Genomic DNA, 27,277 nt, shown 5'->3' on the forward strand with positions numbered 1-27,277 from the left:
GTACTATGCTAAGTAGTTTAAAATTCAAATTGACAAAAACACCCTGCAATCATTTGTTATTTAATTATACTACGACTGTATAATTTACTTTAGGAATGAAGGATTCAGATGCTCGTCTTTTTTCTGCATATTCTGACATTTTTTCTCATCTTCCACTGTAATAACAGTACACTGCAGCAATGAAAATGGTTGTTAGATGTTCATGATTTGTATTTATCTGATCATTTTCAAAGTGCTTTAATGATATGAATTGCTATAAAATTACAAATTTCGGACAAAATTGTTACCATTATATTTCTTTGTGTAACTAGTAATCAGTTGATCAAATACATACTTGTTTATATATTATATTTACTTATAAGTATGCCCTGTGGCAATATCCAATAAAACTATTATATTTATGTTTCTTTTTTATTACAACTTTTGGTAAACTTTCTAATAAACGAGTGTCATAATGTATGGCTGCAGTTTTGAACTATCGTATGGATTTTTTAGTTTAAACTTTTTGGATGAGATAATTGAAAAAAAAGTTTCTAATTTGCCATATTACCCAACTACTGTTAAATATACAGAGATCCTTTTAAAAGTATACCTACGTATAATTTCCCTATGTATCCTTTAACCTTTAATTTGGACCACATCAAAGCATTATAGTGGTACACACATTCAGATTGTGGTGTATAGCACCGTTGCCAATCCTACAGCGATTGTAAGTTTTGCGAATTAGTTATTGCTGGACAAATATGTATACGCTATTCATTTTAAGAAGGCGGCGGTAGAAAGCATAGGGACAGTTTGACCTTCACTGTGATTGGTTAAAACATGAGTCAGTATTACCCTGAAAAATAAAACTAGTGAGGAATTCTGTCTTTTAGAAGTTTCAGTTACGAACTAAATTGTCGAATTGTCATTAGCTGTCAATTTCAAAGATCCCAGCGTGATATCGTTTGATTTATATGTATATTTTTCAAATTTTGTGCCGTTTTATATTTTTCCTGTGTGTGTCGATCTTCAAACACAGCGCCATCTACTACCTTCTTATAATGAATGCAGTTTTTTCATATACAGGGTGATTCCTATAGTACCTGCCACCGTTTGGGAGCGTATAGGGGGTGCCTAGGGGAGTATTTTGATATAGGACACTTGGGGTCGGAAATCTAAAATAAGGGCGCCAGAACCAAATTTATCTTCTGGAATTTCACGCCTGTATGTAGGCAACCCAACCGACCGACGTTTCGCGCGGAGCGATGCAGAGCGAGTTAGCGCGAGGAAGCGACATGGGAGGGAAGGAGGGAAAACGACAGTCAAAAGCAATAACGTTTACAAGTGTTCAACGTGGCCACCGTTGTTCTCAATGCACTTCCTACATCTAGCCAACTATTATTATACTATTGCCATAGTGTTTATTCACTTGATACGCGTCGTTGCAGACGGGATTTCGTGGGTTTAAACAAAATTCTGATCAAGTGTCAGCCACACATCGCCGCCTGAGATCGCTCCGTGTGCACCGCCGGCCGGTTGGGTTGCCTACCTACAGGCGCGAAATTCCAGAAGGTAAATTTGGCTCTGGCACCCTTATTTTAGATTTCCGACCCCAAGTGTCCTATATCAAAATACTCCCCTACGCACCACCTACACGCTCCCAAACGGTGGCAGGTACTATAGGAATCACCCTGTATATATGAGTTTTTTATAGTTAGAAACATTTGATACTTGTATTGCCAACGCTGCCAACTGAATGTGAATTCTACTAGTAATTATAGATTGATTTTCGGAAACTATTAGGCGCTTTCTTTCGGTGATCCAAACGCGTTTTAATTGTCAAATCACGTTCTTTCGAAGCGTGATCTTATGATCATGATTGCTAAGATAAGAAATCATGAACAAGCTGAATATAAAAGTTTTATAATAACGAATTCCTATCATAAATGCAAGGAAAATTTGTGCTCAAATGTTAGGTTAGTCGATATTTGTAACTGAAGAGCAGCATAATCGTGCAAGTACTTCCACTTCTATTTAAATTATTTCCACAATCCAAAAAAATACGTAATTCGAATGCAAATGCGTACTACGTAAACTTAACCATACTTTGATTTAAATTCGCGCGTTCTTTCGTCAAACGTGATTCGTTCACGATCTTGAAATCATTATCGCGAAGTAGCCGAAAGAATGCACTACTGTCATTGAATTTATAACTATCGCTACTGTTAATAACCTTACCATAGAGTAAAAAACTTTGTATACTCTGTGGTATTGCGAATGTCACTAAAAAATTTTAAAATTTGGTACTTCATCGGATTTACGTCTTATTGACAGTCCATACTCCTGCTAACAAGATGGTGCAGTTGGACACAAAATTGGCAAGATTCTTTGATAGATGGAATAGCATTAATGAGGCTCCCAGCCCTTGAATACCAACAACTCCTGGCTGATACCATGAGGTTTTTTGGTGAATGACCTTAAGGCGAGGCACACATGAGACGCACGCCGCGCATGCAACACAACCCACGGCCACACACGCTCAGTGGTTGAAATTACAAAAAAATCTGTGCCTCGGGCACTGTAGCCGTGGGGCATCAGATATGAGTCGTATAGTATCGTCATAATAAGTGTTTGCTCATTAATTTCGACAAAATGCGAAGCGTGTGGGGCCGTGAGTTGTGCTGCGTGCGTTTCAAATGTGCGCCCTGCATAAGCATATGTGTTTTAGTTGTGCTGTGATACATATACCAATGTGCAAATTGCAAATCACAATTGGAATCATATACCTTCCCATACACCGAAGGGTAAATTATACACTATGTCAAAATATAAGAATGTCTATCATGATACTTGTAGTATCATGAATGTCTATCATAGCGATCTCGGAAACCAAAGAACATACGACAATGGTTAAATTGGGAAAAGTTGCCCATTTAAACAGTTATTATCATGCTGTAAAGAAAACCAGAAAATTCCGATTACTTCCGAAGATATGGCAGAAAAATTTAAATTTCTCAATTTTGTTTTGATTTCTGATGTTAATTGAGCAGATACAGGAAAATTAAAAATACCTTCCCATTGCCACTTTTTGAGACAATACAATGTTTCGTTTTGGAGAAATCATCATGAACTTTTATTTTTTGATATGGCCACTTAAAAAAGTACATACTGTATTGAGTAGCATTCTTTATTACGAATACGACAATATATACGGCACACAAAAGTTGGAAACTGTTGGTTTCAACAGGATGATGCACGCGAACATAACACCTTAATGGTACGAGAATACCTATCAAAGATATTTTCCAGAAAATTTGCCCTTAATTATGGGGTTAAAAATATTTGCAGAAAAATGCGCTTAAGTGAATCGTGCGAAAGCGGCCGGTTTACCTGCACTCATTCATTATTAAATTCATTTTAAAAAAGACAAATTAAATTTGCTTCTCTTTCCTTCTCTAAGGGATTATTTATTGAAAATGGTGGCATTTATAATATGGAAACCTGGAATAACCTAAAGAGCATGTTTAATTTTTTAAGTTAGTCTTGATTGTAATCGGGAAAGAAAGAGGTAGTCGTACAGCATTTTTTGTAATAAATCAGTTGGTGAGAAATATCGTCTTTTTTAATACTGGTGTACAAATCAATGATAGTTTTGTGTAGTGCTCCGAAAACACATTTGGGATGGGCCACCCTCCCCCAATACATATTTTGTCGCTGGTATCTACGCCATCTGATACATCTGGATATGAAATTAAATTTTCAAAAAGACGGTGGAGGGGGGGGGGCAACTTAACGTTTTTAAACGTTACTTTTTTAGCGCATTTTTTAAGAATAAGGTTAAAAATTAATTTTATGTTCGACTCGATCATAATACGCTGAGTTATGACACTGTTTAGCGTCCATAATCTGCTACTTTATTGGACTAGTCCATAATGAAAAAGTAATTTGGACTCCTGTCACTGTCAATTTCTTTGGAAAATGCGTTTTAAAATTACGATCTGTTTTAAAGAAGTACACGGAACAGAATGCTATAATTTTAAGAACACATATCTATGTTATACATTTCAATAATTATTATACTAAATTAATGTTAATAACACAGTTGTTATTGTTGGTAATGTTAATTACCGATGCACCTTTTTGATGCAATATTTCGGTGGTCTCTACGGCTTTTAAATTTATGAACAAAGAATTTGCCATAACGGTTTCCGTTCCCAAAATTTTGCTGGCAACACTAATTTTAGAATTGTCAGATCTCTGTCAGAATCTCCTTTTCTTTTGAGGTAAGGAATTAGGCAGGAAAATTTGCTTATATATCCACTCCCTCATCTAAATTAATTGTCGATCGTAACATCGAGGACTTACTCCATAAAGGAGAACTTTTATAGGAGACCTATTAAAGGACGCCAATATACAGTCTTCCGTGGTGCAATTGATTTCTTCCCCCAGTAGGGGGTATTCCCTGTATGCCGCCTCGTATACAGTTTTTGATTTGCTTGGTAAAAGCATCTCTCTGGCATTGCAGGCTAATTGTTGTATACTGTTTGACCCATCAATTTCTTCTGGACTCATCTTGGGATTCATAATTAGGTACAGAGAATTAGTTAATACCCAACAAAATTGACACTACACATCAACAGATTTTTTTGCAAACAACACGTATCTATGACAACACAAAAGGCACACTATGTTATTTCTGGTTATCAAATAGTGAAATCTATACCAAATTTCAGCAAATTTTCAATACATACATGAACTACATTTTCCGAGTCGAACATAAAGCTAAGTATGTTACTCGTACATAATCAGACTTTATTATCTCGTCTTTTTTATTGGCCTCGCGCGCAAGCGCGCTCTGCCAATAAATTCGACTCGTCCAATAAAGTCATAGATTATGTACTTGTAACATAAATAGCTATTATCTGATTGTATTCTAATTAAAGGTCTCAACGAAAGAACCGTTTTCTACCAACTACTGCCCTTCTTTCTATCCTTTTATCAAATTACGGGGTGGAATACGCGCTTTATCTGCACAAGAGTTGTGCACAATTTATACTTGTTTCTATCAAGTTTCTAAATTGTACCTCTAGGTATGCCCTAAAATGCGCCGTAAAAGATATCTTTGCACCATTCTTGTTTTTTTGGTTATCTTTAAAAATATTTGGGAGGGCCCAAGTGAACGTAGCCTTCCATAACGCACTTTGCTATCGGTATCTGTGCCACTGGATACGTCTGGTTATGCATTACGTATATTTGGGCCCTCCCAAATGTATTTTTGGATTGCTAAAAAACGATAATGGCGCAAGAGTTACTATCGGTGGCGCATGTGAACGCATAACGAGCGCATTATGCTTTGTAATAGTATGACTATGACAGTCAAATCTCTAGGTGGGGGGCAAGTTAATAGGCCCCTTGCAGTCAAGTGTTGCCGTAAATTAATTTTAGGTTGTTAAACATGGTGTACGTGTGTGGGATTGGTGATTTGTCTTTGTCGATTGTTGACACAGTTATTGTCACTAGGGGTGAAAAGACGTTCATTGAGTAAGATGAAGTGTCGAAAAATCTATTTGATAAAAAATTATCAAAGTCCTCGATCGAAGGGACTTCAGCCCATTTTTGTATGGCAGATCAGTACTCTATTAGCAAGTTTTGACCCCACCATCAGTAAGATCCTCTCGGGGTCCACCACATTCCCTTTGTCGGTACCCGCTTCCGACGTCCATTCTCCCGCCAGAGTTAGACTGGGTCAAGCATAGAGTGACCCGGTGACCCAGTTAGTTTACCCAGTTGACCCGGTGACCCAGTTTGACCCGGTGACCCAACTTGACCCGGTGACCCAGCTTGACCCAGTGACCCATCTTGACCCAGCTTTACTCAGTGACCCGTCTTGACCCGGTGGCCCAGTAATTAAATTATTGTTAGGTATCATCCAAAACAATTTCAAGTAACTTTTAATTAAAAAAAAACTTCCTCAATAATATTCGCCAACAAGCACGTAGCCCAATTTCATTCAAGAGAACTAATACCTAATAAAATCAAATGCATTTGTTTGTAGTTTGTAGTCAAGTAGTCAATGAAAGTATTTAGAGAAAAGATTTATTTGGATTAAGCTAACTAGTAGAAAAAAATTAAATGTGAATGAACACCTGTAAGCAAACTGGTAAGCCCTGAAACAAAGAACTGAAGGAGGGAATTGTTTAGAAATAACATTATTCTAATACAATTCGGGACATGGAAAGTTTTTTACGGCAGTATTAAAGCAAACATCACAGAAATGGCAGTTGTCAAGCAATCGAGTATTATTTTCAACAAACCAGCATTTCATTTATTTCATATGTACACTTGAACCGAGGGCGAGGGCACTGACTTAACCGCGTTATACGATCAAACTAGGTTACTGGGTCGAATTGGGTCCCCGAGTGAGATTGGGTCGCTGGGTCAAACTGGGTCAAGTTGGGTCACTGGATCAAACTGGGTCACTGGGTCTAACTGAAAAGAGTATGACGTGACCCAGTTTAATTCAGTGACCCAGTTGACCCAGTGACCCAGTCCAACTCTGTCTCCCGCAATTCGCGTGTGTAGTTTTGTACTCCACCCTCAGTGAGATATTGTCGGGGCCACATTCCTTTTGTCGATACTTACTTCAGACGTCCCGTTAACTGGCAAATCGCATTTTGGTGGATTTCGCTTAAAATTCCCCAAATAATGGTACTCAATTTTTGGGACACTTGTCATAGCTCGAGCTTCTATTGGCGACACAAGAAAGAGAGACCGCGATTTTGCATTTAGGAAACTTTAAACCTCGTGCGTGACAAAATTCACAGGGGAAAGCATACTTTTGGGCGGCCGAAGTCGATTACCCCTCAAAGACACGCGCCTTGCAAAAAGTGGTTTACTTCGCCTCTCCGAAAAAAAAACAATATGTCGTCACGCAAGAGTTGGGCGCGTTTACACGATCTTTCCGACTACACCAATTTGAAAACAATCGTACCCAAACTATAGAAGAAGATAGAAAAACACTGCAAAATCACCACGTTAATATAACACTCGGGGATGGCGCCCAGATGTCGCTGACCCCAGATCTTGAAGCCCCGCCGTTGTTCATTATATGGCTCCGGTAGGTACACGTACAACTGTACACTCTTCCTCTTTCCGCAAGCGTTCTTTTACGGGTCTGCATTTGCTGCCAGCCAGCCAACCAGCTGGTCGAAGTGATAGATTAAAAGTTACCTTTTTACAAATAAATTTGCAAAAATACGATAAAAAAGGAGAGTTTAAAAAATATTGACTCTTCAGTAACACTAACTGCAAGTAGGAACTAAACGGAGAATGAGGTGCTGGATAAGTCGAGACGCCCACGATTGGGGTGGGGGTGGTTGCTTAGAGTTATGGGGGGTCACTTCGAAGATCCCCTTGCAGGCAGTCTTGACATTTTTCCTTAAAATGCTTAGTTTTAGAGTTATTAAGGAAAATTTCAGAGAAGGTATATTATATCCCACTTAGAGGGTGGTTTTAGGGTGATGGGCTCGACGCTGGGGTTTCAGAGGGTTTTTAGACCCTTATAACAAAGTACCTTGCCAAATTCCAGCTTGTCTCTAATTTGTTGAACGTTACACATATAAAACGATGGATAGGCCCGGTTTCTTTAATTTTTTTCCTTATAAGGTGGTTTCCTATTGGTAGGGGTGTGTCATCACAGACATATGCCACGTCTTTATGTATATCTGTGCATATGCTTACGTTGTTAATAACTGACATGTATAGTAAATAAAGTAAGTAGGTATTATCTCATACGTTTGACAGTTTACTATTCACGAATAAATTGTTGGACAGTACTTGTTCGTCGTTATTTTTCATGGCAAAAAAAAATTGCCGTTATATATAGTTCTTTTTTCGTTAGCCCAGTAACCGTTGAGAATCAGAGAATGACTTTTCGAGCTCAAATCAGCTTCTCAAAGTTATGTTCACACCTTTTGAATCACCCTATATACAATTCACGCTCGGACGTAAGGGGTAAGGTCTGAGATGTTCTGTTCTATGGTTTTATCAATAAACAAATGTCATCAGGGTTTATCTATTTATTGCGTGTGCTAAGGCAATTTCTTTACATTAATCGTGTAACCGGTAGATTACAAATCTTATATTTATTCTAACTTTAATTTTTAAATAAATGGAGATTAGAATTGAATCTAAAAATGTGTTATAACCTATACAATGACTACAAGAAAGCGCAGTGGTTCTGGTTCAAAAAGACAGTTAAAGGAAAAAGTTGTGCAGATCTACGAGTTATTTTTTCGGGGAGACGACTTATCAAAGAATAATCCATCATTTTGGGACGAATTCTTTTTACTTAAACCGAAAGTAGCGTATCTCGAAAGTGAGATACAAAAATTAACACCGGATCAATTAGGTGTTGTTCGAGACAACTTTAATTTATTATTCTGCCAATGTATAGATACACTAAATCATGATCATAATATACGAGTTGTTTATGCCATGCAAACACTGTGTGGTTTGGTTTCGTCAGTTTATAAAAAGGCAACCGCCGAAAGTGGATTTGATGTTATCCACTTACTTATGGGCTTCCAAGTTGCAGAAGAAAAAATGCAACAATTGTTAAACTTTTGTAATGCCTTTCTATCAGGTAGGTTAATTTGTGGCTAATTGGGAATAAGTATACTTAGTTCGGGTCAACTGAAAAATCCAAAGATGGGTCATTGTAAAACTTAGATAAAACTATTCATTTCAGGTGATTCCCCGGAAAGTTTGAAAAGGCTGTGCCTGAAGTTGTTATTAGTATTTGCCACAGGAACTGAAAATGTGAGCCAAAATACGCTACTTGAGTATGTTATGTTTACGTCAATGTTTGAGTGTTTGGTGCAACTGTTATGTGATACTCAGTCTCGACAGATACACGGACACGATGTTGTTATTTTACTTACGCTTTTAGTCAACTACAGAAAATATGACTCTTCCAATCCCTATATTGTAAAGTTATCGATATTAGATGACGAATTAGCATTAAATGGATATGGCCAAGTTATTACAGCCGCTTTAATGGAGTTTTGTCGACAATTCAATTTGCAACATTTGGAGGCACAGAATGCATCTTGGTTATCTTCATTAACGAACATGGTTGGGAACATGTTCATATCAGAAGAGGGTGGAGTGCGAACTCAACAGATTAGGGCGAATAACGCGTTATTATTGGCATTTTATGAAGCAATACATTTGAATAGAAATTTTATTACAACTTTAGCTCAAATACAAACGGATACGAGTTCACCACCATCTCCAATTAATACTTTGAATGCGTCTCAACCAGTGCCTGACCTTTCTTCTATTCTGGACATTATGGCCCAACCTTCAAATCTACTGGTTACATTTTTTCAGTATTGGTAAGTTGGACTATACTGCATTCATTATAAGAAGGTAGTAGATGACGCTGTGCTTGAAGATAAGTACACTCAGGAAAAAAAAATTATTGCAAAGTATAACTACCAAAATTTTTCACTGGTTTTATTTTTTGGTGTAATACTGACTTGCGTTTTAACCAATCACGGTGAAGGTCAAAGCTTTCCTATGCTTTCTACTGCTACGTTCTTAAAATGAATACAGTATAGCATTAAATTTGGTATTCTATGTAGCAGTTAATAGGTCTAAAGTTGAACTGTCAAAGTTATACCCTTTTAAATTAGAAGGAGCAAACATTTTTTTATAGTACGACTTGACCTTTAGTTCAGATAATGTAGTCCTTCATTTACTAAAAGGCGCTTCCCAACGCCATCCATAAATCAGTATGGAGTGAGACTATTGTCCAGCAACATTTTGTGTATGGGTCCGCACATTTGTCCAAAGTGCTTTTGGTAAAAGACCTCAAATTATTACAATTCTTATATCGGAGGTAAATACACAAGAGCTTGATTTTTAATCGGATAATTTTATTGTTACATGAAAATTTTGTTGCAACGGAAAAACCTAGAGATCAAAAGTGTGATAAAATCGCGACAGCTTTAGCTGGAGCGATTTTATCATGTGCTTTTGATCAAGACCTTTTTCCAGGAAGCAACAAGATTTAAGTGAATTAAAAATAAAATTATCCTGATTTAAAACCAAGATCAAGTGTATTTTAGGGAGATTAATAAAAGACAGTAATTTTTACAACCACTATGTATTTTACGTATTCCTACGCGCATTTTTATCGCTGTTAAAAGCCACCTAACTTTTTATCAGATAAAAAATGATCTGATTGGTTAGAATTTGAGACAATCACCAAGCTGATTGGTCGTATATTAATGGAGTGTATTAATCGACATAATAATAATCGCCTTTAGTTCTGAAACCTTAGACCATATAGTACATGGACTGCTATTCGCCCTATGCATTCAATGCAAAATGGGCGCTTACGGATAGAGGGCGCTGTAGTCGTGGGCATGCGAATCTCAGGGTAAACTAAAGTCGTATAAACATCACTCGGATCGCGAAAAGAGCAGCTTTATAGTAACCGCGTAGTACGGGAAGCTTTAAATATTCTTCATTATTTGCTATATACGTCCACAAATCGTTTATTGCATCAGTTGTTTACATTTCTTGATCAGTAATCAGTATACCAGTGGACTTGGCAACGTCATAGGTTAAAAAGCATTAAGTTTAGGTATAGGACACAACATGGTACATGAAAAATGTTTAGAATTTCCCGTAAAATTCCAATATGGATTGCCATGCTAAATAGAGGAACAATATGGGATGAAAAAAAGTACCCATTTCGAGGCAGAATTGAATTGTTATTGTTTTGTTTGGATGGGGCATCTCGTGGGGCATGGCTCCTCTGCATATCAATCAAAAGCTGAAATCTATGTTTTTCTGTAGTAATCTGCTAGTAGTTAGTACAATGTGTATAGTGGGAGCGGCACGTGATAAATATTGGTATCTCGATTGGTATTATTCGGCATTTCGGATTAAAATTGTGCCACTTGGAACACATGTTCCCTAGACCTATTGGAGTGATTTGAGTCGCAGAGCCGGAAGTTCCGTCCCTTAGGATTGAAAATGGCGCCAATTTTGAAAATTTCAGGAAATATGTTTTTAGAGCGATTTTTACGTTTGGGGTGACGTTTACGAGGTTTCCGTCGGCGAATATGACAAAAATAATATCCAAAGCTAATTTCTGTGTGGGAAGCATGTTTCATTTATCATATACAGGGTGGTGACTTGCGTAACGCATCATAGGGATTTCAATGTAAAATTCATAACATGCGATTATTGGCTCCCCAAATTATTAAGGTTTTTTGTAGGAAAAAATTTTTTACGTCAATCAACCCTATTAGTTTTCAATTTTTTGCATAATAAAGACGGAAAATTGGAAAATAAAACCCCCATCTTTTTCAATAATCTGTGATGCCATGGAATTTTATAATACAAAAACTACGCCAATATCCGTCATGCCATGGAATGTCCGCTTTAAAACAAATCAAATTCTATCAAAAAGTATTATATTTAGAACAGCGAATTCAACATAAAGAAAGACCAAATTACCAAAAACGGTTTCCTAATATAACAATTTACAATAAATGTTCGAATAGGTCACCATTAACTGCAATACAGTAACCAAGTCGATCATAAAAGCCATTTCGAACTGCTGCTAATTGATAACTGGATATCTTTTTGTTTTAGAAAATTCCATGGCATCGCAGATTATTGAAAAAGATGGGGGTTTTATTTTCCAATTTTCCGTCTTTATTATGCAAAAAATTGAAAACTAATAGGGTTGATTGACGTAAAAAATTTTTTCCTACAAAAAACCTTAATACATTTTTACTCTAAAATAGTTTGGGGAGCCAATAATCGCATTTTATGAATTTTACATTGAAATCCCTATGATGCGTTACGCAAGTCACCACCCTGTATAGGCCAATTTTAACGTCCGACAAGATTCAAAGGTTTTGACTGATTTTCGTAGTGTAGGTGGCGTTTCTGAGATTCTTTTGGGTAAAGATTACCAAAACAGACCCATTAAAGGCCTTTTTTATGAAATTTTTTGTATTTTGAATAAACAGATCGAGGTTAACTAAGTGCAAAACTGAAACTTATTCTATGAATACTGTTTTTTACTAAAAATGGTTGATTATTGAAACGTATTTACAAGTAAAAAGTCATCAGTCATCAAAGGGGAATGCCTCATCATCGCTCAGATCTCCTGTTGCAACTATAAAAAATATTTAGTTAAAATCATTAAAAATAAAACGCTGACAGTCATGTTTATAATAAGCATGTACACTCGGCTGCGATTTTACAGTGTTCTTGGCAGTTAGAACTCTGTAGGGTGCAGGGAAGGCTGTTTCGTAAGCATGAGCACCTAATGGTCTCACAAGTTGACTTGCAGCCGCATTTTCCTACGATTGAGAACGCTTTCCCTTTTGATGGGATACAAGTTACGCAAGAAGAGGCGGACGGGCGAATCATCCTCCATGCGAAAGATATGGTGGAGCATGGAGACCAGAACATCCTCGTCCAGTCTTGATATACTGACGTTCTGATGGTCATATATATTTTGTTTTTTTTTCTGAAAGAACTCGGACTAAAAGAAGGATATCTGTCAGGTGTTGGGGCCAAGCGTCGATATATAGCGACCCATTTGATTGTATTAGCACTTGGAGAAGAAAATTCACAAGCCCTACGAGGCTTTCATTGTTACACAGGTTGTGCCACAACGCCCTGCTTCAATTCTATTGGAAATGAGAAGGCGTTTATGACTTGGATGAAACGCCCGGACCAGCTTTATTTGAACTCTCCAATTCACAAAGAGGAATAACAGAAACAAGTTAAAAAGTAATCGTAAACGATTTACATAAAACGCATTTCCACTTGCATTCATTTCCCATTTGTAAGATGCAACTTCTATAAAATCGTAAAAATCCGGTCACAAATATGAAAGATAGCGTTGCACATGCGCAATCCATTTTTGTCGTGCTACTTCAATGTCAGTTTATGAGAAGAATTTCATTTCAATGCTTTTCTAAATAAGAAAGTTGGAACTGCGCATGCGCAAACCTAAATTTTGATACTAATGTTAGATTTTCCTTTGTTCCAAGCGCCTAAATATCAAATTTCACTTAAATGCTTCCATAGATAAAAAGGTTGGCACTGCGCATGCGCAAAATAAAATTTTGAAACTGGCGCTAGATTTTCCTTTATTTCAAGTGCCTATGTATCAAATTTCATTTAAATTCTTCCATAAATAAAACAGTTGGCACTGCGCATGCGCAAAACAAATTTTGAAATTGGCAGTTGATTTTCCTTTATTCCAAGTGCCTATGTATCAAATTTCATTCAAATTCTTCCATAAATAAAACAGTTGGCACTGCGCATCGCAAAACCAAATTTTGAAATTGGCGTTTGATTTTCCTTTATCCCAAGTGCCTATGTATCAAATTTCGTTTAAATTCTTCCATAAATAAAAAAGTTGGCACTGCGCATGCGCAAAACCAAATTTTGAAATTGGCGTTTGATTTTCCTTTATTCCAAGTGCCTATGTATCAAATTTCATTCAAATACTTTTATAAGTAAAAAAGTTTGCAATTCGGTTTATAAATGGTCGAGATGCGAAAAGGGCACTGTGAATTTTGAATCGATTCGATTCAACTTTTGGCATTGCGTATTATATGGCTAAAGCTATGCCCATATTGAATTTCATGCAATTCAGTTCATAACTAACGGAGATGTAAAAGCGATCGAACATTTCTAAACAAAGTTATCGTTCACACGGACAGATAGATGGACAGACAGACAAAGGAACAGACGGACAGACCAACAGGCAGACGACAGATAGCAATGCAAAATTATAAACGATCTCTAGGATCGTTAATAAACGGCAAAAGTGTAAAATTATGGAACATGTAAAAAACGGTTTTTTGTTTTTTTTTACAATAACTTTTTTTGTAAGCGGTACAGAAAAAATTCCTTCCTTGGTACAAGACTCGACACCATAACGAACCAAATAGCGAAAAAAGTAGAACAATAGCTCTTAAGATAAAGAACTAGTAGCGTCGCAAAACGAGCGGACGGACGGACAAAGTGGCCACAATAGCGCATTTTTTTTAATTTTTGTGGAAATGCGCTAAAAACAATTAAAACTTTGGAAGAATTTACTACCGTTTTCTATGACCCCGAAGCACAGGAGAAATCCACTACTAATGTGGGAAAATATTTATTTTGTACCAAAAATAAATTACTGCAGTTCCTGTCCCCAATCAAGCAGGTCATGTATTGTGGGGGCACTGCTTCTATCCTACTGAATGCCCCCCACATCCGTAAACTTGGGGATGGGCACGAGGCAAAGTGGGCTGGGAACCAAACTGGACCAAAGAGGTGTAAATATGGAAGGAGCTCACAATCCTAGGAAAATGCGGCTGCAAATGAACTTGTGAGACCATGAGGTGCTCATGCTTGCGAAACAAGCTTCCCTGGACCTTACAGTGTTCTAACTGTCAAGAACACTGCCAGTCAAGTATATGTACATGCTTATTATAAACATGACTGTCAGAGTTTGATTTTTAATGATCTTAACTAAATATTTTTTTATATCTCGACTGCAACAGGAGATCTGAGCGATGATGAGGCATTCCCCTTTGAAGACTTATGACTTTTTACTTGTAAATACGTTTCAATAATCAACAATTTTTAGTTAAAAACCAAATTCAATGAATAAGTTCCACCTTTGCACCTAGTTTACCTCGACCTGTTTATTCAAAATACTAATAATAAAAAGAGCTATTTGTATATTAAGAGCGCAAAATGATATATTGTCGATTGAAAGAGACATTTGCCGCGCTAATCTCTTGAAATCAACAATCAATTTGCGCTCGAATTTCCAAAAATTTAAATTTTTCACTCAAATATAAATTATTATTTTAATCTTATGGCCAAATGAAAGATGTCTATTACTCGTTGTCATTGGGTACTCTGAGCAATGCATATTTGATTTATAGTTTATAATTTGGGGAGCGAGCGTTTTTTTATTGACATTCCTCAAAAAATATGACGTTTGCGTTGTCAAATAGGAGCGCAAATGCCTACTTTGGATATCGATTGTAGAAAAAGGTCTTTAATGGGTCTTTTTTGGTCATCTTCACCCAAAAGAATCTCAAAAACGTCCCCTCAACCACGAAAATCGGTCAAACTTTCCAAGAAACTTTCGAATCCTGTCGAACGTTAAAAATATCATACAATCATGCTTTGTACACAGAAATTAGCTTCGGATATTGTTTTTGTCGTTTTCACCCTCGGAAACCTCGTAAACGACACCCTAAACGTAAAAATCGCTCTAAAAATAGATTTTTCCTGAAATTCGCCTCAATTTTGAAAATTGGCGCCATTTTCAACCCTAAGGGGCGGAACTTCCGGCTCTGCGACTCAAATCACTCAAATAGGTCTAGGGAACATGTGTTCCAAGTGGCACAATTTTAATACGAAATGCCGTTTGTTCTCACGGGCCGCTCCCACTAGTATAACAACACAAATTATATATTATTATTATATTAAAATATTGCTGGTCACCAGTGCCGTGCTGTATCTCAGTGACATATTTTTTTTATTGATTTTTGGTCTTTATTTTTAAGTGGGCGGGGTTTCAGCAAAGGCTCCTCTACCAACGCAACCCACTATACATTTACAAATATCCATGCCCAACCCGGATTCGAACAAGGGCCCCGTAGTGCCGCACACCGCTGCGCCACACAGGCCGACCAGTATCATATTTTATTGAAGAATTGGAAAGCACTTCTTTTATTATGTAACATATTATACCGCTAACTTTAACGATTTCACCGATTTTAACCGATTTTATTAATAACCCCATTGAAACAAGTGAATATCCTGATGTAGTAAAACAGTTCTAATAAATAAAAGAGGCGCTACAGATGACATCTCCAATTACTGCCCTATTTGTGTCCTCAGTACCTTCTCAAACATTTTTGAGTCTATTGGGACTGATAAAATACAAAATTGTACTAGAATAATTAGGAGAACACACTATCAACATGGATTTAGAAAAAATCGTAACACTTACAGGTCACGTCCTGTTTGCAACTACAAAATTATTTTTTCTATTTCGGTGTCACAATGATGATTTTGTACAACTGTTTTCGGCCTAAAACAGTTGTACAAAGACAGTGATTATAGTCGTTTTCTTTGGTAACTCATCTCTTAAGTTGGCAGTTACTAGTTAGTACAAGTAGGTACTTCGTTGGGTACTTCCATGTTTGAACTTCAAAAGGTCAGTCTTACTACGCTGCCAACCTAAAACTTAACGGCATAAAAAGTGTTCCCAACATAAAACATGTTAGTTCTAATGTTCCCTATAGTTTCTGATAATGATTTTTTTAATTAAATTAAAACACCGAAATAGAAAAAATAGTATGAAAAACGCGTGTTACAATGCTTTATTGTAATACTCCTATCTTGCGGACACTCGTATCGCATTAAGGTCGCATTGTAACACTTGTCTTTCAATATACTATTGCCATGAATTTCGTGTGTGAGCATGCGCATTTACCAAAACCAGGGGCCACATCTTCACCAATAGGTGTAAACAAGACTGTCATAACCTATTTTTTTAAGGCAAGGGCCGTATTTACTATTTTACGTTTAAAATGAATAGTACAAATTTAATAATAACAGCTGCTGCAGTGGTCGATTTTGCAATTATTTCTTTACTGCTAAGAAAAAAAGTAAAAGCTAAAAAAGACAACGAAAAATGTGGAGTAAAAAATGGTTAGAACAACGAAGAGGCAAAGGAGTATTAAACAAATAAACCTCGAAATAAACATAACCACAAATTTCACAATTCGTTCATGGCTATCATCGCATTGCGCTCACTAGCGCGCAGATTTCGTATAAAATAACCGAATTTTTAGAACAAGTTTTAAAAAAATTTGCATACAAAAAATTTTGTACAAAATTTCACACAAACTAGCGAGAAATTGTGTTTGCAGCGACACTAAATAATTTGTCAAAAGTTTTGTCTAAAATTTTGTATAAAATTTAGCGTCGTATCATACTGGCGTACTTATTCAATGGTAGAATACACTCAATATGTGCTCAAGGAAATGGAAAAAATCTTGCTCATTCATTTCATATGCTAGAGGTAAGGTTTGTTTCCGATAAGTTGGAAAGCCTATGACTAAGAGGTAATGTCAAGAAGTGGTTGGTACCCTATCTCACGAAACGTAGAATTCAGGTGAAGATTGGGAACACCAAATCAAAAATATTCCCTGTAGAACATGGCATTTCGCAGGGAAGTATTTTGGGGCCCTTGATATTCCTCTAATGTGTGGCTGGCTGTATAGTTGTATAATGAACTGCTGCTTAACATAACAAATGCAACAGGCAACATTATTTAAAAAAATTCTTTTAGATAGCGATTTACAGTACCTATTTCAGAATTTGTTAGTAATTGTCATTATTTATTATTATATACAGTATGTCTACTTAAGTTGGTAACATGTGGGAAACCTTTTTATTATTAATTTTACGAAAAACAGTATTCGTCATAAAAATTTCTGCATGTTCTTAAATCTAAAATACAATCATCAAATATTAAATTTTTTCAGTCGTATACGCGGTTTGTCAAATAATATTGTAACGTAAATTTAATTACCTACTTTATTTATTTACGATTAATTAACAATAAATTTATAACAGTCTTAAAACGAATTGATTTATAAGAGGTAAAATATTATTTATCACTCACGAATACACAATTTATAACAGCGCAAACGATTTATTACCTCAGCGTCAAAATTGGAACTGTCCTAAAACGCATATCGATTTGCTTATATAGCAAACTCGAATGTTCTCGACTGTTGCCCAACATTATAGAACAACACGTTATATGTCCCGAAAAGATGGCGTCAAATCCGCCTTCCTTCTTTATCGCCGATGTCTTTCACAGTGAATTTCTGGAATTTTCACTACAGTATGAATGTTACTAAAGAATTATTGAAGATATTGGAAACAGTTAATCAGAACTAAAAATTACCTTCAAATATTCAACTACATCCAATTGCATCGAAAATTTCTTTTTTTGCCCATAATATCGATGCAAATTTAGATACGTGTTGTAAAAGAAATTGTCTTCCAGAAGGATGTACAGGCCGCGCGCTATAGCATGGCGAATAACGGGGCAGACCGAATATGACATCGGTAACTGCCGGGAAAACTTGTCGATGGGGATTTCTATTTCAGTGAAGTTCAGTTGAGTGTATCTTACTATATGATAGTATCATGCTTGTTATCATGACTACTGCACTGGAAACATTCAAGTAAACCGCGCAAACTCGTTCACTGCGCATCTAAAGCTCTCGCCATGTTATAGCGCGCGGCCTATAAGTGCAAATTAAACTGAAGTACTGCATAATTTGAACTATTTGGGCTGTCAAATAACAAATTCATTTCAGGTAAGTTCTCTTACTCAATTAAGTTACATTTTTTAAATGGGCTATTCTATATTTTGTAATGTATAAAATTAATTTTTATTATTGTAAAATATGAGAACGACGTGGCGTAAAATTTATTTTGAAAAATAGTGGACTTTAAAAGTCGTTTTTTTTCAAAAATGCGCATTCACGATCAGTTTGTAGCTTGAGAGGTAGATCTTTTCTAAGGTTTTTTTAAATTTGTTTACTCTGTTGCTCAGTTTTCATGAAGTCAATATGTGAACACACATAGTTTAGATTTCTTTATATTTTCTTCATATTCATATTCAGCAATAGTGCCAAACATTGATTGTTGATTCAGCATTGATATCTTTTCAGCTCAATTGTGATGCAAGATACTAAAACGGAAGCTGGTGCCAATACAGTGAAGTTGTGTCTTCTAATATTGAGCTGCATTGCCGAGGACCAATACGCAAATTCAATTATGCATGATATTAGTCTTACGTTTAAAGTGCACTTGCATAAATTGCCTATGCGACATAGAAAACCATCTACCGATCGCACTACATCATCACAACCATTAGCTTCAACCTTACTAGGTGAGTATTAAGCACACGAATACCGGACCGCCATTAAGTGGCTACCAAGGAAGTAATGGGTCAATAAGTTATAGCGAAAACACACTTACTTTTGTGTAAGAAATGTAATACTTTTGGTATTTTTTTTATTCCTTCTTTTGTATGCCCATTCAAGTCTGATTCCTGCTTCTAGGACACAAACTTGAAGTGGCGCAAAGATGCCCAGAATATTAACGTATATTCCACTGGTTTGGATAGTAAACAAATTGTACAAAATACTAATTTCATCCCTTGATGATGTATGCTTGAAGATTTTGGTCCTACTACTAATACTAACCTAAGACCCCTAAAATGTTTCTATGTTACACGCTACTTAGAATTGCTGCACTGTGTGTGTGTGTGTGATAGAGAAGGACGCAGGGTAACCGCTGATTGTGGTGTACAAATCGATGTGAAAGAGCGCGCATGCATTCTCTCCATGTGATAGAAGCAGACAGAAATATTAATTACATTAATTTAAATTAAGGGTACTCTGGACTTAATTTCTTTGGGCAACCCATTTCCAATTTGTTTACATATTAAGATTACTAAAAAATGCATTTCACTCGAAAAACAGAAGGGCGAAGGTTGACCTTATGTGGGATCTTAGACTACAAGGTTTAAGCACAGCTTACTATCCAGCTGCACAACTCTCTTGGCCGGAGCGGTTTGCGCCGATCTACGCGCGCAGCGCTTATGCCCCGCCTCTTGGGGTAAAAGACTGCATTGCCTGTTTGGCGTGTAATCAAGCCCAGTGTTGCCACGTTGACCATTTTCCCGAATGGATTTATTTCTGATCCACAAAGTACATTAAAAATCAAAAGACCCGTGTGTCCTCAATTTTTATTTGCGAGTAAAATAAACCCAAAATAAATTATTGAAAAGCTGTGTTTTTAGTCCGAATTTGAAACGCTTCAGACTAAATACGTCACAAACCTACAACCAATCACGTAGAAGTGAGCTGGCAACCTTACGCGAGGGTCTGACGTTTGTCACATTTGACGTTTTGAGAGGGATGTTTAACTGCATCTAGCACGAAAGTGACAAGTGCCTGTGACAGATGACGCAAGTTATAAATGCCATTCTCCTGCAATATTGCCAAGTCGTTATGTCATCTGAATGGTTCTAGGAGCTGATTGGTCGGGCTTATTACGTCACAGAGCCCGCCACAATCATATCGTTTTGAATAAACCTTTAAAACCGCACATGTTCATTATTTTTTTGCTAATCAGCCTCTATTTTTAAATAAACTTTTACTGTCCAAAAAAATGTTTTAGGGTTTCAGGTATACGCTTATTAAATTAGAACTGCGGAATTCAACTATACTGTAAACCCCCATTCAATTCAATTAGGCAATAAAATTTAACACCTTACCCTACTTTCATTGCAATATTATGTAATATTGTACAGCAAATTCTAAACGTTCACATTACAATCAAGATAGTCTTTGTTACAATACAGCACAAAATTACGGTACTGTGAAGCTACCGTGCGATGAAAATTCGTTTAATCTCTCCCCCGACTTTTACCCCAAGCGCGAGAAAGTGCGCACCATTCCATCTCGCTTGGTTGTAGACCGCCAGATCAAAGGCGCCGCTCGAGAGTTGCGGAGCTGGATAGTAAGTAAGCTGTGGTTTAAGGCTTTGCGTCACTTGACCCGGAAATATTATGTAACGAAAGGGAATCCTTTAACACACATTCTTAGATTGTTCTCTTTTTAATTTTCAGATTTACTTGTGGAATTTGTTATGAGTCATATGATGAAGAAACTGCCCATGGAGCTGTATCTGTTATGCCTAGGTGTAATCCATCGGATATTGTGTTATCAAAAAAAGTGCCGAATAAGAATTAATTATCCTTGGAAGGACTTGTGGGCAGCATTAATCACTCTCTTACGTTTCCTTGTTCAGCATGAGAGCAATCTTTCCAAAAAAATGAATATATTTGATTTATCGTTGCAAGTGACGAACATTTTCAATTTATTTATTACATACGGAGATACATTTTTACCGACACCTGGTAGTTACGATGAGTTATATTACGAAATAATTCGTATGCACCAGGTGTTTGATAATGTGTACTCCATGGGCTTGAGATATGCAACGGGCGATGGAGAGTTTAAAGACAATGCCCAGAAATTAAATAATAATTTGATAAACATTCGCGCAATCATAAAACATTTTTCGCCAAAAATTGAACAATGGTTAACTTCACAAAGCTTATCAACTCCGACTGAAGATCAAATTTTAGATGTCGTTAAGAAAAATTATGATAGTCTGACCCTCAAACTTCAAGATTCTTTGGACCAATATGATAGATACTCCGAGAAGCCTAAGCATACAACGTTTTTCATTAGCATGTTACGAACTGTTGTAAATGACACCCGATTAAATATTGATTTTGCATCTGTAAATCTTAATCTTATATTGCAAGATTTTTCCTCGATATCGTGAATGAAATTAATTCCTAGATGTAAATTTAAATTTGTATACCTAATTTAGTTTTTGCGGAATTATTATTACATGAGAGCTTTAATTTTCATAATAAATATATCATGTATTTAGAGATAAATTATCTTTTGCCCCCTTTCCCTTTTTGTTTCCCGACTTCTTAATAAACAACATTTACTATTGTATGTATTATGATATGGTCAGTTACCTGCTGCAATCTGATAGATAACTTTCTATGTGAATACATTTATTTACATGAAGAGTAACCGCCAAATAAGTATAATTGAGGCATGAAAAACCTGAATATGTAAAACTCTTTGTCCTATACAATTATACAAAGTTGCAGACCGGTTGACCTCATTTTTATGGTTGGTGTCATACAAGTGCTTCAACTTACACCACGGCTTATAATCATTTGACACTATGTTCGGATGATGCTAGTGTAGGTATTGGCAACTCAATAGTACTTGCTCGCAGTTTTGTATTCCGACTGTCAAGTGTCAGTTGAGTAAGTTGACATCATGTAACATGGTAAATGGGGAGTGAATCCCTATGCGAAACTTCTGGTTTCCTTCTACTCAATCCCAAACATACGCCATGTTTGTTTGAATCCGGCAGATGCGAAGTTTGTTCCTTGTTCAGGAGAGTTTTGGGTGCCCCGTGGCGTGGTAAGCTAATAGTGGGGCGACGGTCTATGCTGAATAAATATTCCGAAAAAACATTTAGAAAATCAATTGCTTCCGTAAATGTTGCTATTATTGTTTAAACAATGTAAATAATTATTAACTACCACTGCGGGAGACACCGTTGATACTAAATTTTCAACCCAAGTGCATAAAAACAGCCGATTCAATTTTGACGTTTTCGTCAAATGTTTTGCTTAGAAGCATCTTGACTCAATCGGCCACGTAACAAAATCACGAAGGATTTTGGGTGGAAAATTGACGAGAAGTACTTCATCTTGGCAAAACAATTTGACGAAAAACGATAAAATTTAATTAGGATATTTTTACGCACGCGGGATATTCGGCATGATTATTTCCTGAATAAATATTCACAGCGGTTTCAACATTTACAAAAGAATTTGCAACAAAACTGGACATCGCACAAGAGATAAGTGCATAATTGAAATTAACGCATTAGGTAGACTTGTTCGCAGTTTGGTATCTAAGCAACAGCAAGCACGCGCGCTATAGTGGAATCGACCGCATCCACCTTTTTGCCGGTAATTAATCTCATTTTACCACTAATATTGTAATAACACCCAAATATCATTATTTAACACTATACACATAATAGCTATTAGGGCACATAAAAATTGAACATCAAGAAAACTATGGTACATAATTTTTTCATATTTCACTCCTAACCATGAGACGTACCCCTTGAATACAAAGAGTATTTGTAGGAATCCCAAGGTAAAAAGAATAATAGGGTAGAATCGATCGCGGTTGACCAAAACTCGTGGGTAAGTAGCGAACCACTGCTACATAAATCATACAGAGTGGTTTATAGCTTGCCAATACGGGTGTATAGGAAGGCATATCTAAACCCAAGATCCCATTGGTAGAGGTACCACACCACACTAACAATAAGAAAATTCGAAAAGTGCTGTCTTTTCCACACTATAGGCGTGTATTGAATGGTTAACATTTTTTGGCGACCGTGACAGGACTGAGGTGAATTGTAATATCTAAATACTCTGTAATAGCGTAAAAACACCACCAAGCACAAAAAAGTACTTCGGTTGATGTATAACAATGTCACTTAATGAATTAGACATTTTATTAAACAAACAACCGGTAGGTAATATATGAAGAAGTGGAAGGGTTTTGGGAGTGCTTTAAACTCAAAATTGAAGACCTTGTCACGATCAACTCTTGAGATTTACAGCTTTCTTAGAAAGTGACACTCCAAAGTCTTTAATCACAGAAATGGAGCAGGTAGTGTGACGTGTACCTATACCAAAAATGTTACTACTTACAAGATAAAGATTGAAAAGCTGTTTGACTCCGTAGAGCAGGTTGGGCCTGTCTCAAGTGTTAGTCAAGTAGGTTCGAAGATGACTCCAGGCATTAGACATTAAACCGTACGACGGTAATATATAAAAGATGGGTTGCCTTTCTGGGCTAAATTACGAAAAATTCATTCAAATCCTGCTTTAGACAATTGCGATAAAATAGATAACTTAGTGCAAGCTGCATCATAACAAAACTGACTTAACATTAACAATTAAAATTAAGTATATTGTATCAGTTTTACGGAGATATTTCCGTTACAGTTACTAGCAGAAAAAGTAACTAATGTAGTTCAATAATTGTGACGGTTCCCATTTACGAATAATAAGTAACTTACCTTCTTAAAACAAATTTGGTATTCCCAATTCTTGTCTTGATAAATTTGCTAACAGTTTTGCTGAAATTAAATGAGCCTCAGATAAACTTCTTAAATATGTATTTATTAAAACCCATACTGTACACAATTTGCAAATAAGAACACAAATTTACAAATATAACCAACTATTATACACATCTCAATATTGTCTTTAATAAACTTAATTTAAACAAGCACACTATAACATAAATAGCATGACGCGACACGATATATTACATGTAAGATGTGACAATTAAGAATTACTTATCCATATAACTTATACTAAACCTTCGGTACCATCATAATTATTATATAGCATGTGTGAGTCTTCAGATAAGATATTTACACCGTTCAGCTTCTCGTTGATATCCCAAGATGTAGTGTGACAGTAACGCAAACAGTAATTTTATTGCTGGAAAAGACATGAATATGTCAATGGAGTATTCGATTTAATGACATTCTATATAGTTAAAGCAGCAGATAGCAAATATTAAATTACATAAAGAAAATTTAAAATAAAATACATACCAAACTAATGAATGAAAGCAAAAGGTTAACGATGCACAGGCTCTTTATTCTGCATGTAATATTGAACCTCCCTCGATAAGGAACTAGCAGAACTCGATCTAGATATCTACCCACAACCATAATAGATGTAGTAAGCCCACATATTATTTTATAATGTGCTTTTTGTATGGCAAAGACATACTAAATCACGTTTGCTGTGCCAACAAAAATATAAGAATAAGAAATATTTGCAATGAGGCATGCAGAATAAATGATTTACAGGTAAAAAATGTTTGAACAAATAGTAAAATGTGCATATGATTGAAGATTTATCTCACAGTTTATAAAATTCAATTTTAATGTTCGTTTATGAAAAGATTGTAAGTCAACAATAGGATAAAATGGTATATCGTACTGAACACCTCTATAAGACTTGTGAATTCAAAAACAATTGAGCATTTAGGACCCCTGCAAAAACAGCATGTTATTATTAACTGAAGTGTAATGATTAACCAAAATTGACCTGTTTTCATTATCAAATAGAACTTGACATGTGTTTTATAGAATGTTTTAGTGTCAACATCTTATACATAGTTCATCCTCTGAAAAAGTAAAAGAAAACTAAACTGTTTAAATAACGTCACCGTGACAAGGAGGAACTTACTACAAGTGGACACAATATGCTACTTAACAATCCAAAGACAATAACGTCATTCTTAATGGATCAAATGGAAAGTCCTACTGAAATGAACAATGACATGAAATAATTCTCCTTTGGGAAATTTAAGTCTTCATATACTAATGAACTTTAAAGAAATGATAGTATTTTAATTGAGCGACTAAAATATTATAGTAGGAGAGCTAGTCGCACACTTTTTTAAACAGTTTTATTATTGTTGATATTTGGATATAAGATAGTTATGTATATACTAATAACATATCCGAGCATCTGGCAGCAATTTCGCGCGGTGGTGGTGGGTGGTCGAAGATTTTCAAAATTCAAACAGTTTTATTGGTAATGAAGCATGTTTTATTTTATTTATATGAATGTACTGAAATGATAAATAATTGTGTAAGATGATTTTTGACTGGCAACACCTACAAAGAGGATTGTTGGTCCGGCAAATTAACGAAAATAATTTAAAACTAATGCATAAAAAAGGTTCATTAATAATAAAACTGTTTGAGTTTTCAAATTTTTAATCCTCTTCGACTACCTATCGAAGCCGCGCGAAATGCCGAACGCTAGGATATGTTATTAACATATACATAACTATCTTATATCCAAATATCAACAATAATAAAACTGTTTAAAAAAGTGTGCGACTAGCTCTCCTACTATAATATTTTAGTCGCTCAATTAAAATACTATCATTTCTTTAAAGTTCATTAGTATATGAAGACTTAAATTTCCCAAAGGAGAATTATTTCATGTCATTGTTCATTTCAGTAGGACTTTCCATTTGATCCATTAAGAATGACGTTATTGTCTTTGGATTGTTAAGTAGCATATTGTGTCCACTTGTAGTAAGTTCCTCCTTGTCACGGTGACGTTATTTAAACAGTTTAGTTTTCTTTTACTTTTTCAGAGGATGAACTATGTATAAGATGTTGACACTAAAACATTCTATAAAACACATGTCAAGTTCTATTTGATAATGAAAACAGGTCAATTTTGGTTAATCATTACACTTCAGTTAATAATAACATGCTGTTTTTGCAGGGGTCCTAAATGCTCAATTGTTTTTGAATTCACAAGTCTTATAGAGGTGTTCAGTACGATATACCATTTTATCCTATTGTTGACTTACAATCTTTTCATAAACGAACATTAAAATTGAATTTTATAAACTGTGAGATAAATCTTCAATCATATGCACATTTTACTATTTGTTCAAACATTTTTTACCTGTAAATCATTTATTCTGCATGCCTCATTGCAAATATTTCTTATTCTTATATTTTTGTTGGCACAGCAAACGTGATTTAGTATGTCTTTGCCATACAAAAAGCACATTATAAAATAATATGTGGGCTTACTACATCTATTATGGTTGTGGGTAGATATCTAGATCGAGTTCTGCTAGTTCCTTATCGAGGGAGGTTCAATATTACATGCAGAATAAAGAGCCTGTGCATCGTTAACCTTTTGCTTTCATTCATTAGTTTGGTATGTATTTTATTTTAAATTTTCTTTATGTAATTTAATATTTGCTATCTGCTGCTTTAACTATATAGAATGTCATTAAATCGAATACTCCATTGACATATTCATGTCTTTTCCAGCAATAAAATTACTGTTTGCGTTACTGTCACACTACATCTTGGGATATCAACGAGAAGCTGAACGGTGTAAATATCTTATCTGAAGACTCACACATGCTATATAATAATTATGATGGTACCGAAGGTTTAGTATAAGTTATATGGATAAGTAATTCTTAATTGTCACATCTTACATGTAATATATCGTGTCGCGTCATGCTATTTATGTTATAGTGTGCTTGTTTAAATTAAGTTTATTAAAGACAATATTGAGATGTGTATAATAGTTGGTTATATTTGTAAATTTGTGTTCTTATTTGCAAATTGTGTACAGTATGGGTTTTAATAAATACATATTTAAGAAGTTTATCTGAGGCTCATTTAATTTCAGCAAAACTGTTAGCAAATTTATCAAGACAAGAATTGGGAATACCAAATTTGTTTTAAGAAGGTAAGTTACTTATTATTCGTAAATGGGAACCGTCACAATTATTGAACTACATTAGTTACTTTTTCTGCTAGTAACTGTAACGGAAATATCTCCGTAAAACTGATACAATATACTTAATTTTAATTGTTAATGTTAAGTCAGTTTTGTTATGATGCAGCTTGCACTAAGTTATCTATTTTATCGCAATTGTCTAAAGCA

The 27,277-nt window shown here is 35.6% G+C and overlaps 1 protein-coding gene and 2 long non-coding RNA genes across 3 annotated transcripts; 2 read left to right on the plus strand and 1 right to left on the minus strand.

Annotated features, from left to right (window-relative positions):
- The first annotated feature begins 8,015 nt into the window (after positions 1-8,015).
- Positions 8,016-21,604, plus strand: LOC116163749 (armadillo-like helical domain-containing protein 3). The gene is made up of 4 exons (XM_031477849.1): positions 8,016-8,626; positions 8,732-9,380; positions 18,795-19,015; positions 20,762-21,604. Exons 1-4 carry the CDS (start codon positions 8,197-8,199, stop codon positions 21,484-21,486), a joined length of 2,025 nt encoding a protein of 674 aa, XP_031333709.1. The 5' UTR covers positions 8,016-8,196; the 3' UTR covers positions 21,487-21,604.
- Positions 21,605-23,922: 2,318 nt separating this feature from the next.
- Positions 23,923-25,634, minus strand: LOC116164927. The gene is made up of 2 exons (XR_004144033.1): positions 24,385-25,634; positions 23,923-24,268 (listed from the first exon to the last, which is right to left on the minus strand). It is a non-coding gene; the product is annotated as an uncharacterized LOC116164927 (long non-coding RNA).
- Positions 25,635-25,731: 97 nt separating this feature from the next.
- On the plus strand, positions 25,732-26,995 carry LOC116164926. Its single transcript, XR_004144032.1, has 2 exons — positions 25,732-26,533; positions 26,650-26,995. It is a non-coding gene; the product is annotated as an uncharacterized LOC116164926 (long non-coding RNA).
- The last annotated feature ends 282 nt before the right edge of the window (positions 26,996-27,277 follow it).

Source organism: Photinus pyralis, unplaced genomic scaffold (genome assembly GCF_008802855.1).
Source record: "Photinus pyralis isolate 1611_PpyrPB1 unplaced genomic scaffold, Ppyr1.3 Ppyr1.4_LG2, whole genome shotgun sequence".
NCBI lineage: Eukaryota > Metazoa > Arthropoda > Insecta > Coleoptera > Lampyridae > Photinus > Photinus pyralis.

Bases quoted from the DNA above. Each gene is read 5' to 3' on its own strand.
- LOC116163749 (XM_031477849.1), top strand. From the start codon at position 8,197: ATGACTACAAGAAAGCGCAGTGGTTCTGGTTCAAAAAGACAGTTAAAG. The intron at 9,381-18,794 runs GTAAGTTGGACT...ATATCTTTTCAG, and splicing joins GTTACATTTTTTCAGTATTG to CTCAATTGTGATGCAAGATA. The intron at 19,016-20,761 runs GTGAGTATTAAG...TTTAATTTTCAG, and splicing joins ATTAGCTTCAACCTTACTAG to ATTTACTTGTGGAATTTGTT.